The 16751-nt window shown below is 39.0% G+C and overlaps 1 protein-coding gene across 1 annotated transcript in view; it reads left to right on the top strand.

Annotated features, from left to right (window-relative positions):
- The first annotated feature begins 1029 nt into the window (after positions 1–1029).
- Positions 1030–16751, top strand: part of b4galnt1b (beta-1,4-N-acetyl-galactosaminyl transferase 1b) — a 29202-nt gene continuing 13480 nt past the window's right edge. Inside the window, exons 1-3 of the mRNA XM_036124753.1 lie at positions 1030–1303; positions 9584–9685; positions 16493–16709. Of these exons, the coding sequence (XP_035980646.1) occupies positions 16501–16709 (209 nt within the window). The 5' untranslated portion in view covers positions 1030–1303; positions 9584–9685; positions 16493–16500. The remainder of the gene's footprint in view (positions 1304–9583; positions 9686–16492; positions 16710–16751) is intronic.

Here is a 16751-nt window from a genome sequence, read left to right as displayed (position 1 = left end):
ACCCGTCATTGTCGGGGGTGTGTTTGTTTGAAAGACCGGGTCAGGTTTTAAAGGGGCGGACCCCTTTATTTATTATTCCCCAACAGAGACGACGACCTTTCAACTTTTGTCTTGTAGAGTAAAATAAACTTTATAGTTCCATCCGCCCCCCCCCCTAATTTTTGCACATTTTTATAAGATTTTTTATACATTTATATGGGATTATTGAGTATATGAGTCAGTGATGATGAGATTTATTTTAAAGAAAGAAAAGCGCAATGTTGGGATGAAATTAGCTGATTATTATAGTAGACATAGTACCCAAAGCTTGTGTGGATTTTCCATTCATTCACACTAGGGGGCGCCAGAAGACCAAAAACAAAAGTGATCTGTTAGTCGCTTCTAAAACATGTTCTGTGTGGACCTACTGTTTCTTTTAGTATGTTTTAGTCATGTTGTTTTGTTTTACATGTCCAGTTAATGATAACCCTATGCTGTTGTTTTTTTTCAAGAAAACCATGAAATTGCAATCATATTTAATGTGAAAATCACAAACTGCAGACAGCTTAAATTTGGGTTGAATTATTTGAAACTGATTATAGATTAAACAGACAGATAGATAGATAGATAGATAGATAGATAGATAGATAGATAGATAGATAGATAGATAGATAGATAGATAGATAGATAGATAGATAGATAGATAGATAGATAGATAGATAGATATTCTAATTAGAAAGGTATTCTAATTTATTGACATCCACATGCATTTATAAACATGAGCTGAATGGGCTTTTAAGAGGGGGTGGGCGGTTGTGCGAAGGATGGTGGAAGGAGGGGTTTGCCCAGGGGTGTCATTTATGCAAGAACCGCCACTGCACACAGTAATTGCGCACACATCCCTGCTGTATTACTACACTAATTAAAAAAAATGTTGAGAGCATTTTATTGCTTGTTATGGGAGTGAACACAATCTAGTATATTTGAACACATATATATATAAAAAAACACCTAATTTATTTTTCAGTACAGGCTGGAGCCCGTGCAGCTCGGTGATTCCTGTGGCTCTCGGGGTGTAGGTGCGTCGCGGTGCCTCTCCGCTGCGCTGCCGCCGTTGCTGCTGCAGGGGGAGCATCCGTCCATCCTCGGCGTGCTGCCGTGTGCTGTGATGTGCGGCGGCCGCCTCATTATCAGCCTCTCCTCCTTTTTCTCCCCTTTATCTCATTTCACTTCCACCCAGACCGCCGCGGAACGGATCCGTCGTAACCGGACAGAGCTATGCGCAGTAGGGAGGTGACACGTCTCGGAGCGCGTCTTAAATGAGGTGAGAATCCCGTTCGTTTCATTTTCTTTCCATAATAAGCCACTGATTAACGGGGAAGAAGGGCCGACCTCAGCTGGACATATTTGACGATATTTTGGGCTCCAGGTGGACGCCAGACGGATCATTTGATGAACAAAACGCAAGAGATTTGTTATGGCTTGTACTTGTTTTTTGCAAGAGATTGTTCTAAAGCCCCTAAATGAGGGAGGTTGCATTTTGCCTGTGCATTTTAAATGCGTGGATCTCCCCCTGCAGTATTTCTCACCGTGAAAGGTATCGGCTAATGGGCCTTCTTGCCGCTTGGTATTTTAGCTCGCTGTTTCGTGTTGCTGCTCGGAGAACCGCGTTATTTTTTTTCCCGTTTTTATCATGGATGTGTGTGGGGGCATGGGGATGTGGTATGAGAATATAGGGGCCCAGAACACAAAAGGACACAAGTGAGCGACGAGTCTGTCACTTGTACTTTGGGAGGGACCCTCAGACTGTTCAGCACTCTTAACAATGTGTCCCTTTTAATTCATACACCTTGTGCTGCACCGTTTATCACTGTGTTTTCCCTTTGATTGTGAAAACGTATTTTCTCCAATTTTTCAAGATGAAACACTAAAATGTAGGGATGTGTCAGCTCTAAAGGGCAGATAAAGATGAATTGATTTGCAGCCATCAAATCAAATTTAAAGTTACAACACATGTCAGACTTTTCTATAAAGCCAATCAAACTGACAGTTTTTTCCCCCCAAACAAACTGTGTAAGTTGAGTAATGCTGTTGCACACGGATGTTAACTAAATGATGTATCCTATTAAGTTAGTTGACAGGAATACTTACGTTATTACCTATGTTACATCCCTTATTTGTTAGTTCATGCAAGAAATAAACCCAAACCTCTCCATTTTCTGTGCAGAGTTTATGGCTTTCCTCTTTTTAAAAATAAATATTTTTTTATTGCTGCAACAGAAAGAACAGAGTCAGGGAGGAGGCATTTGATTTGGCACTTCTTGATCTGGCTATTTATCCCTTAAGGTATCCGGAAGTCATTGTGTCAACTCAACCAAAAGTTGGCAGCTAAAACTTCAGATTTTTTTAGTATATAGTTTAAAGAACTTGGTCCGCTGGTGCTGTAGCTGACACTTTACCCACTAAGGAGAGGTGCGAGAGGATGATAAATCACTAAAAAGACCTTTAAAATATTATCCCCCCCTCATTTCTGAGATGATGGTTGCGCCGCTGACATTAATAAACACAAAATCCAGAACTGAAATACTTACTTTAAAAACGATCGACAGTCATTGACATCTATCAGTCTGATATAGGGTTACAAATGCATTTCTAAACAAAATTCCTAGACAGATGCTCGTAGCCATAAATAGAGTCTGGTTCCCAAAGATGAGGGAGAGAGACTCATCAAGATGACTGGAGCTTAAGATAAGAACTACGAACCGAGGGGAAAAGAAAAACAGAGATATTAGAGAAATGAATCCAATAACACAAAAGAACAGAACACAAGAACAAATTTAGAAAGTAAACTCATGAACTAATATGTCAGAACCTAAATGAGAATAAATAAACAAGTAGGTGTCTACTGGTGAATCTGGGGATCTGTGGTGGCAGCTGGGCAAGATTTGTGGTCGAGGTAAAGTCCAGGTTGATAACCAGCAAGCAGAAAACCAATAGAGTGTCCAACAAGGGGAAGGCGAGGCTGGGAAATCTAAAAAACAGGAACCTGGTGGGTAACTTGGCAGGCAGACAGAGATAAACACTGGACATTTACTCACAGAATTATCACAATAGTCTGGCACTATTAGACTGTATGTATACTCAATAAGGCTGATTTGGCAGTGGGTTGATAGGCTTTTATCAGATTAGAAAAACCACATAAGAGGTTCATTAAGCAAAGTGAGGACATCTGAAACTGGTTATTTTTTGTACCTCATATGCTGCTTTTCCTAAGAGGCCATGATGAGAATCATCTCCAAGCCTGAGTTCATAATTCTCAGCTAGAAAAAATGTGTGTTTTTTTTCCTCCGAGTAAGGGGGTCAGTCTTTGCCTTAAGCAAAGGAGTTCAAGCATCTTGATGTCTTGTTCTGGTTTAATGGGTGCAGTAGCCGGTTATACTGATGGGGGATTTTGGACCTTTGTTCTGGGGTGAAAAGGTATATCCTACTGCCAGGAGACCCAGAATTGACTTTTGGGACACACATATCCATTTTTGCAAGGAAATGCTTTGGGATGACCCCGAATAGCTGGAGTGTAGCAGAGTGTTGCCAGTCATAGAGGCGAAATATCACAGAAGTGAAAGACAATGGACGGATGGTGTAGTGGTACTGAACTCTGTCAATTTATAGGAAAATGTATCACTCTCATAATCTATTAAAATAAATCTAATGCATGAATTCTTGCTCAATGAGCAATCTGGAATTAGCACTTTCAATATTATAAGATCAATGAACAAGTTAAAATGAAAAGTGTATGAGACCAATAAACTTATATTTCTTCACTACTGATTAGGTAACACAATACACACAAAAGAAATATAATCATTAAGAAAGACCAACTATCCCACTTATATACAGTTATACAAACTACTAACTAAGGGGGGAATTTAAAGTTAAACTAGATAAGATATGATCAAAATAACTGGTTAAGAATGTTAAAGGGTACCTATTATGCAAAATTCACTTTTTGCTCGTTTTTGTACTTCCATTTCGGTCTCTACTGCTTCATGAAACCGTCTAAGTGCTAAAAGAAAACCCACTGTCCCTCACCTAGCAGCTCCAGCTGAGCCCCACCCTTCACCTTCACTGTACTGCTGTATGCGCTGTACAATGGCTCTTCGATATGAAACTGATTTGTCATTTAGCACAAGCTAACACCAACAATAGGGTACTGATAGCCCTGTGTCCATTTAGAAACATATTATTCAGAAGCTGTTGCTGCAACTTTGCTGGTTGTGCTGGAGGCTTCCCTGCTTCTAGGGCTCACTCAGGGTCAAAGATGTACTGTTGTACCACTCTGCATCTGTTTGCACCCATTTTCACGTGTATAAAGTGCCAGTGTAAACATTGAGATGGAGGGCGCGGCCAGCTACACCTTATTTGTATAAAAGTGTCAGAGCCCTAAAACAGCTCATTCTTAAAGGAGCTCAAAATAGGCGGAACCGAGGAGGTGAACTCTCATTATCAGAGAATGATTTTGTACAAAGAAATGTAATGAGCATGTTTTCAATGGCCCATCGACATATGCTAACTTGTTTAAAAGGAAGCATATTAGGTGCCCTTTATAACATTTCCCAGTGTCCTAGTTCTTGAAGAAATATAGGCTAATTACAATAAGACTTTTAGACACTGAATTTATGACACTGAATGTTTATCCTATGATTTATGTATGATTTTAAATTCTTACTTTGAATTTGCCTTGCCTTGTCACCAGAAGGTCAACAAACTTGCACGTTTGTTGACCTTCTGGTGACTCAAGCCAAGGCAATCAGCTCTCGATCAAGTCAAGCACAATTTACCTAATGAAATTATGCTCATTTGATCACGTGTCACACCAGTGCGTGCCAATGTATGGCAGCCTCGCTTATGTCAGTGTGTCCCAGGGCAGCTGTGGCTGCTAACACAGCTCACCACTGTCAGGGCGTGGATGTGTGTGTGAATGACTGATTGTAGTTTAAAATGCTTTGGGGTCGTCAGACTTCTTAAAGGGCTAAACAAGTACAAGCCATTTACCATTTGTGCCCCAAATGCACCCAACACTCTGGTGTGTCACGTGATCAAATGAGCATAATTTGATTAGATAAAAGCCACTCGACTCAATCTAGTGCTAATTGTTTTGCCTTGAGTCACCAGAAGGTCAATTCATTTGCATATGCATTTCTGCGGCGGAACCTTTGCAGGCAAATTTTTGCAGGCAGAATTTTTGCAGGGGAATTTGAAATAAAAACAAAAAGAAATACATAATTGTGCTAGATAAACATTCCGTGTTATAAATTCAATGTCTTAAAAAGTCTGATTCTAATGAGACTATACTTCTTCTATATACAGTAGTTCTACTTTGACATAAAAAATAAACACAAACATGAAACCAAGGCCAGCTGAAAGCTGCAACAGAACCACTCAGTAGAGCAAGAAGAAAAATCTTACTGCATGGTCAGACGTGGGTTGTGAAACTTAGAAACAGTGTGTGTTGGTTCTCACGTGTTTCTTCTCTTCTGTCTTTTATCTTGAAAAGAACAGGTTTTTGCTGCAACTGCTGTAAGGTCTGCACTAGCCATGCTGATATATTGCTGTGTATGCTTAAGATGAAGGATCCACTATGTTTTGTATGAATAAAAAACAAAAATTCAGTTCAGTTCAATTCAATTTTATTTATATAGAGCCAATTCATGAAACATGTCATCTCAAGGCACTTTCTAAAGTCAAATTCAATCAGATTATACAGATGAGCAGAATTTACACAATATATGCAACACTGAAGAGAAGAAGAGTCGTTGATGCAGTTGCAGTCATAGACATTATATACGTAGACGCCTCATTACGGGCTGGAGCATATCCTGCGGCGCCGCCGTATTGGATGGATCTCTCCTGCTCTAGGCTGGCATAGAGCCAATGAGAGTACACGCAGTGGGAGCAACTTTACCTGTATTTTCTGCAGTTTACGGTTGCATTAAGCTGTTATAAGTATTGAAATTAGATCACGTGGTGCAGATCACAATTTTGGGCTGAGATTGGCTCTGAAGATGAGTTTTTACTTGGTGAGAACAATGCAGAAATAGATAGATGGACCATAATTGTATGTTTATTTATGTGTTATTGGCGTGTTTCACAAATTAAGGCTGAATCACATCGCCAAATTAAGTACCTTGGACTTATAGAGTACTGTCACATGCAAGAAGCTGTGAAAAACAATTATTTTTCAAGGGTCTTAAGCTCCAGCCCTAGTTGCAAGCAGGGTAGTGTAAGGCCCTGGAATGGCCTGGAAAATTTAAAGAACACTTTTCCAGGCCTTTAAAAGAACTGTGTGTATGCTCATCATGCAAAAACATGAATAAATTATTGTTGGTGTTTAGAGGCTCAGGACTGTACATGTTTGAGAGAGTGAAATAATTTTAAATGAACAATCCAACTTGTTTCTTTATTAAAATATAAAATGTATTAACTTATATGTTTATTAATTTGTAATACCACGTCTCTTTGTTTAAGAGCATAAAACAAAGCATTTCAATGTAATATCACATTTATATATTAATCTATCATATGTCTGTTAAAGAGAATTCATTTGCAAAATAAATAAATGCTCTTTAAATGGTTTAAACAATGTATTTCAGCATTTAAAATGTTGTTTTGCATGTGTGACAGCATCCTGTATCATAACCACATCTCTGTCGTTTTTAACAAACCAAAACGTGTGAAAATCGGGTAAAAATTCAAGGACTTATGATTTATTTTAGTTGGGCAAACGGCTTCCTCAGTACAAATAAATGCACTGGGGTCGCGTGAGATACCCATCCAAAATGGCAGCTGAGCGGAAACGTCAGCTCCAATAGGCAGCATCAGTACGTTGGCCGTCTACCTATGTCTATGGTTGCAGTGCCACGCATGTGTTACCTTTCCTAATAAGGTTCAGATGTCTCCTTATTAGTTTTCGCCTCAGCTTGTTGGTAGGTAACTAGCTTGCATCAGTCCTGCTCTACTGACAGAGCAATAGCATCGAAGAGGCAAGTTGAACTCTTTGTAAACCTTTATTCATCTTTAGGCAGGATAAGTACAAAACAAGGCTTGCTTGGCCACTCAATCGCTTCCCATAACAGAGATAAACACACCTACCCATAGGACTGTTGTCCCCTTTTTTCCTGCTTCTCTTTCTTCTAACAATACACACAAAATAAACACAACACTCTACTGTCATCCCCAACGCCTGGAGGAGGAGGAGGAGGAGGGAACTGCAACATATGTTTCAATGTTGCAGAGAAATTTTTCTCAAGAAGTTTAACGTTTTGTTGCGCATCTTTGGTGTGAACTTTACTTTCAATGAAACGCCCTCCAAAAAGGATGTCAATGCCCCCCTTTTGTAAATATTACTTTTAGCACCCCCTGTTGGCCTCTAAATGCCCGCCAGGGGGTGGAAACTGCCCCCGTTAGGAAACCCTACTCTACACAGTCAGTAGGTGAGAAAAAAAATCTGTACTGAGCCGATGGTTTGGTGCCTTTAAAAGTGTGTATCCTTATTTGGGGCTTATTGGACTTGTTTTATTTATACGTCAGTAGTTCACTCTGGTTGCATACAAAGTTTTTATGAAAGAGTATCATGTCCTGCTGGGGTATTAGTGGTTATTTTGGTGTTTTATGCTTTGTCTTTACTCAATTTGTTTGTAAATAAAGCCTTTTTAGTGTTTATTTACAATTTTAATGGAAGTACGTACTGTTCATGCGCAACAGGGGTCAAAACAAGGAAGCGACTAACGGTTATTAGCATTTCCCAGGCTTGGGGTCCGTTCTTCGTACGTTGCTTAAAACATCCAAGATCAAATGAGACATCCAAGATGATTTCATCCGGCTAATCATGATCCGGCTAATTGGGTTCTTCGAACACACCTGTTGTTTACGATTAGTATGGCTGGATTGAGTTATCTGAGACAACTGCGCGCTCATGCGTTTGTTTAAAAGGGGAAATGTATCGATAGTAGAAACATTGATCAGCAGCGCTGCTATTGGCTGTTCAGCAAAGAACGCCCACAGTTTTTCTCCCAGCAGAACACGAGCTTTTAATGGAGGGTTATGCCGAATATGAGTCATTAATTAAAACACCTCAAAATCTGTTAAAGCCAGGAGAGAGGGCTGGCAAAAAGCAGCAGACAAATTAATGCATAAATACTGTCCATGGTAGATGTTTCTATCACTTTCTACAGTATTAATTTTTGCATTTTAATAATCTCATATTTACTTTGTTCTTTTATGTCAGAGCCTCCACAGGACCCACTAGAAGGAACAAGTAAAAGTGAAATACAAGAATATTCTACAAAATGGTAGCCTTTCATTATTACACTTTATTTTAAAAAGGCACTTGTTATGTCAAGAGATCCAAATTTCAGTGTCATTCCTTAGACACGGGAAGTAAAGGACGCGTGCAAACTGGGAATTTTAACAAAAAAAAAAATCTTTATCCATAAAAAACGAAAATCTTCCTTTTCCAAGTCATCCACAGTTTACACGGTAAAACTGTATTGCTCCGTGTCTAGATAATCCATCCATAGTTTTTTTTAATACAATATACGGCTCGACAGGAAGCAAGCCTTTCAAAGTAAACTAAACTTCACAATAAAATGGCCCGAACAACTCTTCTTACTGAATATGATAAAAATAAAAAGCAAACTATCATACAAATAACTTAAATATTTTAGATTTATGGCTCCAACACTCCTTATTCCTCTTCAAAAGCCAATGTTAAATGATGTGTGTGTCTGTTTATAACAGCCACCAAGAAAAATCTCTCTACAATCACACTGTCGCGCTGCTCTAAAGGATCCTGTCTATTGCGCAATACGTGATTAATTCGAAAAAATCTGCAAATTATTATTGCATCTTCCGCAACAGGTTGCTGTCGTAAAAATGGACATGGCTACGACAGACTTGCCTATCTCCTCCGCTTATACAGCTGTGATCTAATCTTGTTTACATGAAATAAGCCTGCTCTGGAGCAGGTTTAAGCTGGCGCACATGTTGCTATGACAACAAGTGCAGGATGTCTTTCGAAGAACCAAACGATCCAAGATCATGCCAAATCGTCAACAATGAAATCCTGCTAACTGAGTTAGCTACGTACGAAGAACGGACCCTTGGTGTCTATAACCTTACATTATCATGATTAAATGGTTTCTGGACATTTTTATAAGCATATTACGTGGCTATATATCTTTTGAATACATCCACAGGTGGGCTTGCAGTTAGCTCAAATGTTGTAATTTAATTTATCAGAAGTTTACAAATCATTTGCACTTTCCCAAATTGTTTTAAGGTATATCAAACTTAATGTATATACATGTCTGAATTTGAATATAGTAACAAAGCCCAATGTAAAATAAAATAAAATTGTTCTCACTATTTTAACCTTTAACAAGTTTAGATGATTTTGGCAATTCTGACCTAAAACAAAAGTCATTTGGTCTAAAATAATGTCAGACTGTGAATAAATTAGGTTATAAAGGTATTTATATACATTGTTTTTAGATATCTAGTCTGGGTTAAACTGGTTTTGATGGTGATTTTGTTATCTTATTTCCAGATGGAACGGGAGCCCGCATGTTTACATCACTGTCTGCTTGGTTTCTGGAGATGCTGGTCTCAACAAAGATTAGTCCTTCACTGACTGGATCGAGCAAGTGAGGTATACTTTAAACAGAGTTTTATATGTTTATGTGTTATGGGAAATGATGAATACATTGAGAGTCAGCAGTATCTGGTGCAAGAAGATTACTGTAGACTCAGCTAGGCTGCAGGCTTCTGTAAAAAAGGAGTGTCCCTCCAACCCAACAACACACAGAGGCTTGTGTTCTCCTCCATTCACACTATGTCACGCTGAATACATTTATAGCTGGGGGCCTACAACAAAAGTCTATTTGGTTATGTTGTGTTTTCTTAATTTTTGTTTTTTACCAAAGGATGACTCCCCTCATGCTTTCTTGATAAGCAGAGCTATATCCAGAAAAAAGCAGGACCTGGACATTACAAGCAGATTATTTCTTTTTTCTTTTCTTTTTTGTCGGTCAAATCTGGAAGATAATGAAGTGATTGTGTTCATGTAGGAAGGTTGTGTGGCTCTTAGAGACATTTTTTTTTTAGAATGGTGAGAGACCAAAAATAAAAAACAGTGCTGGAAACAAAAATGAGGGGGTGAAATAAAGCAAGATGCAAAATTTGTGTCTTGATATGCTCAACTCTTGAAATCTTGTATTTACAAAGTAAAAAAGAAATATGCCAGCACTAGGTGCAAATAGTTAAGGGGTATTTAAAGACCCTTTTTGTCATTAAAGTAATATTTAAAATGCCATGTAAAAAGCAAGAAATAAACAGTATATGAATCATTTATACAGATTTAATCAGGGATTGCTCACAATCAATGATACAAATTAACTATAGAGGTTTACATACTATGTTTATTTCATTACATAAATACATTCAGTTTTTATAATCTGTAAAAAGAATAATTAAAATCGTTGTCTTTATTACAAATTTAGCAAAGAGATTTACCTTCAGTACATCAAATACACTTCAGTTAAGGATGATATTTATCATCAGTCCAACCTTCTTAACCACCTTTGCAGAAGAAACAGAATACCTTACTATGGTCTGGAACGGTGAGTTCAACTTTCTGTTTGGCTAAAGGAAAAATTTCATTATAATAGCAAACGGCTGAACCAAGAACCTTTACTCTCAATTTCTAATGAGCAGGTAGTATGTTACCGAACTTTTGTTATTTCACAGAGAAAGTTATCCAGGCATAAAAGTATATAGAAGAAGGACACTTGAACATCCTCACTCAAAACAGATAAGTTGTAATTCTGTAGTTTCCTGATAAATAACATCTAAATATTTAAATATATTTAAAGGAGCAATAAGCAAAATTTCACTACTAGGTGGGCTGTTGAGCACCGCCTGTAGACCAAAACAATATGTGTGACAAGCCCCAACTCTACCGCCACGCCCCCTCTCCCCTTCCCTTCTCACCCATCCTCTCGTATGCACATATCTGCAAAGGATAAATACTCAGCATAACAGCATCACATTTGTCTAGTCAAGTAGTAATTAACTCATGCCTTTATAAATCTGTTAGCAAGAGAACATTTTGATCCGCTGGGCGTACATTTCATTATCTTAAAAGTTCTTTATTGGCTTTTCAAACAATTATTTTTAAATGACGTTTGCAATGTATTAACTGGAAATATATTACCTCAGAGTATTTCTCCTGCCAATTCAGTGATGCCGCCCTATTTCTAACCAGGACTGAAGCAGTTTTTGTTGGTTTTTAATTGAAAAACAAATTTACTCTCTGCCATTTTGCTGCTACGCTACACACTGCTCTGGAGGTGGCCTTCTATGGGCAGGGAGGGGCCAAGCCCTGCGCGACCGTCCCTGCTTTGTAGAGCAGAGAGATGGTGTGTGACATCATACCATGTTCCGTCTAAAAAGATACCTGTAGCTCTTCACGTCAGTATTTTTAGTTCTATCTAAAATAATGAAATTTCACTTATTGGTCCTTTAAGTACCTCAAAAGTTGTAGTTTTGGAACTTGATTTTAAAGTGACTCAGAACAAATGGCAGACAGTTCATTGTCTAAAAAGTTCTTTATAAGCTTTTCAAACTATTATTTTAAAATGACTGGAAAATTGTAATGATCTGGCTTGGAGGTGAACCCGGAATTCAACCAAAACACTGCTATTTTGTTAACTGATTTATTTGAGGGATGATGAGGAGTGGGGAACAGACAGGCAAACAGAACAGAGTCCAAAGGTAGGTAATGCAAACATCCAGGCAACACTTGTACGGGGGCAGGCGGACAGAACTGGGCAAAAACAGACAGAACATGTAATGGTTTGTTTAGAGTGAACCCGATATTCAGCCATACTCGGAGCTGCGCTCAAACAAAATAGTTTATTAACAGACTTGGGGGGGAAAAAAACAGGAACACAATCCGGGGTTAACAGGTGCTGGATTCCAAAGACAGAAAACAGGTCGGGCACAAACAGACAGGACATCAAAAATTAGCAGAGGCTGGGAAGCTCTTACCGATCACATCTGTGTAGGAAATGAGTTGAGACGTTCTCGCAGAGTGCAGAGAACTAGGGCAGGAATAAATAGGCGTGCAGACAGGTGAACAGGGAGGGACTAATCAACCACAGGCAGGTGGAAACAATGACACTGACAGAAGGATAAAACTAAGACCGAGAAAAAACTCTAAGCACAGAATAAGAACTAATACAAAGACCGGATTACTTAAAACAATACACAGACTAAACCCTAAAACAAGACAGAATCTACAAAGGAAATAAACCCAAAGGCATGAGAGAAGCAACATAATCAAACACTAAACCAAAACCAAAACAGAACATTACAGAACAGGGTCAATAAAACAGAACCAAGGTGCTGGGAGCTCTTACCAGAGACGGGATGGAGTGCGTGAATGAATGAGAGACGAACCGACAACTAGCTGAGGAGGAGGTGAGGCTTAAATAAACAGACAAACAGGTGAGCGGAGTGAAAAACTAATTAACCAAAGGTGGAAGCAATTGCGGAACTGACAGGAGCTGGATAATAAACCAAAATCCAAGGACAATAATGAAAACAAATCGCAGAACTAAAATCAGAACTAATACGGAAAACAGATAATGAAAATAATCAACAGGCTAAACAGAACTCAATAATCTAGAACTGAAGAGGCAGGAAAATACTAAACCAACTAATAAACGTGAACCAGAACAGAATATAAAATAAACAGGCTAAACCGGACTTCAGAACTTAAAACACAAAGTAAATGTAAGGCAAGGAAATTCTAACTTAACCAAGTCATAAACAGGAACCAAGACCGAATATTACAGAAAATATATTACCTCAGAGTATTTCTCCTGCTATTTCAGTGATGCCGCCCTCATTTCTAAGCAGGAATGAAGCAGTTTGTGTTTGTTTTTAATTGAAAAGCAAATGTACTCTGTTTTCTTCCTTAGACATAAGCATCTTTTACGTCACTGTCCCGGACCTCACTACACATCCACACACAGTAGTAGCTGTAAGTGCTCCATAAGTCACTCCCCTCTGGCAGGAGGCTGCGGTCCATCAGGACCAAAACCTCACGCCACAAGAACAGTTTCTTCCCATCTGCTACCGGCCTTATCAACAAGGCCCAGAGCCCCCATAGACATTTGACACTGCCTCTCTCCCTCCACCGTTCAGGACCTAGCTACACCAACGTAGCATCTCCAGACCTTCTGTGTTACATTAACGCACAGTCTACTGTGTACATAGCCATAGATTCTGTATACATATCTATTTTGTCTGCACCATCAACACTAAGTCAAATTCCTTGTAAGTGCAAACCTACTTGCCAATAAACTTGATTCTGATTCTGATAAATAGTTTAATAGTTTTGCTCCCTTCTTCTTATCATACTTTGTCTTGCTATGATGTGTTCTTAAAATTAACCGTTCACTCTACTCAACAGCATAATAATAATAATAAGAAGAAGAAGAAGAAGAAGAAACAGCAGCTGGTATTTCTTTTTTTTTGAAGATTTTCCTTTGAACACTTCGAGAAACCATTACATTCACCATTACGTCTGTAAACAGTGCGCTGCTATTATCTGCGCTTGCGGGTCACTTTGTGGTCTTGAACTCTTCAGACAGAAGTATGATGGCGGTTGCATTTAACAGTATTATGAATGGCCACCTAAAAAAAATCCTATTCCAGCAAAAAATGTAAACTGAGCATCAAGACCTGAGTGTGAACATAGCCTTAGTTAACAAGGAGATCAGTGATTTTCACTCAACTATCATCCACCGTTATTGACCCTTGCAAGGAGAGAACAGAACACACAAAGCTCTCAGCTTCTGCCCATCAGTTCTAACAAGACAAAGCGAATCATTCCTTTTATACCCATGTTATCTATGCAAGATATCACTCCACAGTTTCTCACTGTAGGTCTGGGAAACATCAGTTTGGCTCTAATTGCACAATCGTAAACCAAAACAGACATTTAAAGGAGAAGTCCGGTCAAAATCAGAATTCAAACTGCTGAAAGTACTTTAAATATACAATTATTACATACTGTTCAATAAATGACAAGCTTTTTTAATTAAGAGTAATTTTCATTTGAAGGTCCTTTTATGGGGGCAGCTATCTTGGTGAAGAACAGTACTGCCACCTCCCAGTTTGTGACGTCACTGTGCGGGATCGGCTGTAGAGCAAGTCCCAATGCCCTATCTGTCCCCTTGTAAATAAATATCCGTTTTCATGCCAAAATATTGTTTTTAACCACTTAAACAAAGATAGACATGGTATTAAGCATTTCAATTTAAATTAATACTAATTTTACATTTTAGAGACATACAAAGACAACAAATAAGCATTAAAGTACATTTTATAGGTTGGGTTCTGCAATGTTATACGATGAATATAAAACTCATCTTTAGAACCAATCTCTGCTCAAAATGGTGATCTGCACCGCCTAATCTACTTTCAGCAGTTATCAGTTATTGCAACCGTAAACTGCAGATAATACGGGCAGAGCTGCTCTTTCTGAGTTTTATCTCTGCTGCTGTCAGGATGAGCTGCAGCACGTTACGAGGCGGAGGGATATTTCGGCATCACTTAGTTTAGACCCCAAACAATCGACTTCACTTTCAGAAACAAGCCCAAAAAAAAAAACTGCAACCCGCAACTCATGAAATTTACAAGCGACTTTAGAAAAAATAAGACCAAAGTCGTATAAAATAAGTGGGCTTCACAACAGTGAGCAATGTTTCTAAGTTCGTCGTATCCCTCCGCCGCTCTGATCGGGTAAACAAATGATACATCATAAAAAAAGAAAAACCTACCGAAAATCCTTGCTCTCATGTCATCCTGAAGACATCCTTTATCCAAATGTTGGCTACAGACGACGTGTTTTCTCTTTGACCAGAAGCACAATGGCAAATCCTCCCTCTTCACGGTGGTAATCCAGCAAAACAGCCCATGGTGGATGATGAATCGGAAAGGTGAAAAAAATAATGTTTTTTCCACTTTTACCCGATATATTGTTACATCCAACTGCCATGCACGTGAGCATTGTTGCTTCAACAATAGCTCTCGCGAATTTCAATGGTGAAGTCCTCTGGAAATCCGAAATAATTGTTGTTGATATGATAATCACTGAACAATACAAATGATACAAAGCAGTTCAAACAATGCAAAGATGATTTGAAACTCCAATTACTACCAAGTTATGTGTAAATATCCTAAATATATTAAGTAATTGAATGTATTAAATGCTATAAAATAAAAGAGACAGTAACTATGAAGGAAAGTGTCTCATGACTAACAAATACAACTAAATCACGAGTTAAAATGGTCAGTAACAATAAAAAACATCACAGCTGTTAATAACCATGGGAGGGAAGGTTAAGAGATCAAACTGCTCAATGTTTGATCAATATCACATTTTGGTATGAAAAATTCTTACATCATACCAGAATAGGCTTAATAGTGGATGTGTTTTTTTATGCTGCTTCTTTGCTTGAATAAAGGTGTTACATTAAAAATCCCTTTCTGTATGGAGCTTGCATACTCTCCCCGTGCATGCATGTACGGGGTACTCGACCTTCCCTGCACAGTTTAAACACGTTCACGTTAGGCAAATTGTTCTCTCTTAATTAGCCTTATGCATGCAAATGCATTCAGAGCTGTTTATCCTCTGTGCCCATTTTTTGCCCATTTGATGGATTGACCAGTTCTCAGCATCCCCAGAGGTTTGATTACTTACTGTAGCTCCCTGGGGATCCAGCAGCCTGTTTATATTCTGCAGCCGGTTTTAGTCAGCTCTGTTCGTTATGATTTCAGTATTTCTTGTTATATCTTTTTGTTCTGCCTACTCTCTTAGTTTAATTAGGCTATTCCCTGATGTCTGGCCATTTTCATGTTTCCCTGCTAGAAGGAATAGTTTAAAAGGTTTGAGAAGTTGGTGTAGCAGGAACGGAAACTGCACTCTGGAACCACTGCAATGAACAGAAAAAGATTAGTTGCCAAGACCAACTCAGTGGGATATAAAGTGCACTTAATAAAAACCACCAACCTTTTCAGAAGCCGGGAGGTCACACTGGTCCTCGTAGGTCGATCCAAGGGCTCCGTTGGAGTGAGCTGAATCACTGAATGAACTATCTGCTTCTGGCAGGTTAGGTGTGGGGCAGAGACAGAAAGGAAATGCTTGGTAAATATGGCGGGTCTGATTCTTATTCTGGAGTCACTTTTGTGACGCAAAATTTGACCCCACCTGTTAGCCAATCAGAGACAGACAGCCTTCTGTTGTGATGTCTTCAAGTAGATTTGCTGCTTGGAGCTACAACAAAGCAGGTACCAGAAAAGTTGGTACTAATGGGAAAGGGGTGCAGTGGATTTTCCTGACAATTCACCAACGAGAAAATCAATTTTCTGCACTCTTGTCTGACAGATTTCACAATGCGGTCCTTGAGGAAGACAGTGCTGCTGGCCATTCTGGTGTCTGTGGTGGTTGTGCTGGCTCTCCTCCACTCGTGGCCCACTCGGGCTTACAACACGGTGGACGTGTGGCAGCGGCCAATAGTGGAAAGGCATCTGGAGGAGAGACTCCCAGAACCGGACCATCAGTTAAGCAGCATCCCCTTTCGCGTCAGGGAAAGCGTAGCAGGGTAAGGCTTGTATTTCTTATGTTAGGTATCGATTTTACCCTA

Source organism: Fundulus heteroclitus, chromosome 20, assembly GCF_011125445.2.
Source record: "Fundulus heteroclitus isolate FHET01 chromosome 20, MU-UCD_Fhet_4.1, whole genome shotgun sequence".
Lineage (NCBI taxonomy): Eukaryota > Metazoa > Chordata > Actinopteri > Cyprinodontiformes > Fundulidae > Fundulus > Fundulus heteroclitus.
This window is presented reverse-complemented; position numbering and strand designations above follow the sequence as displayed.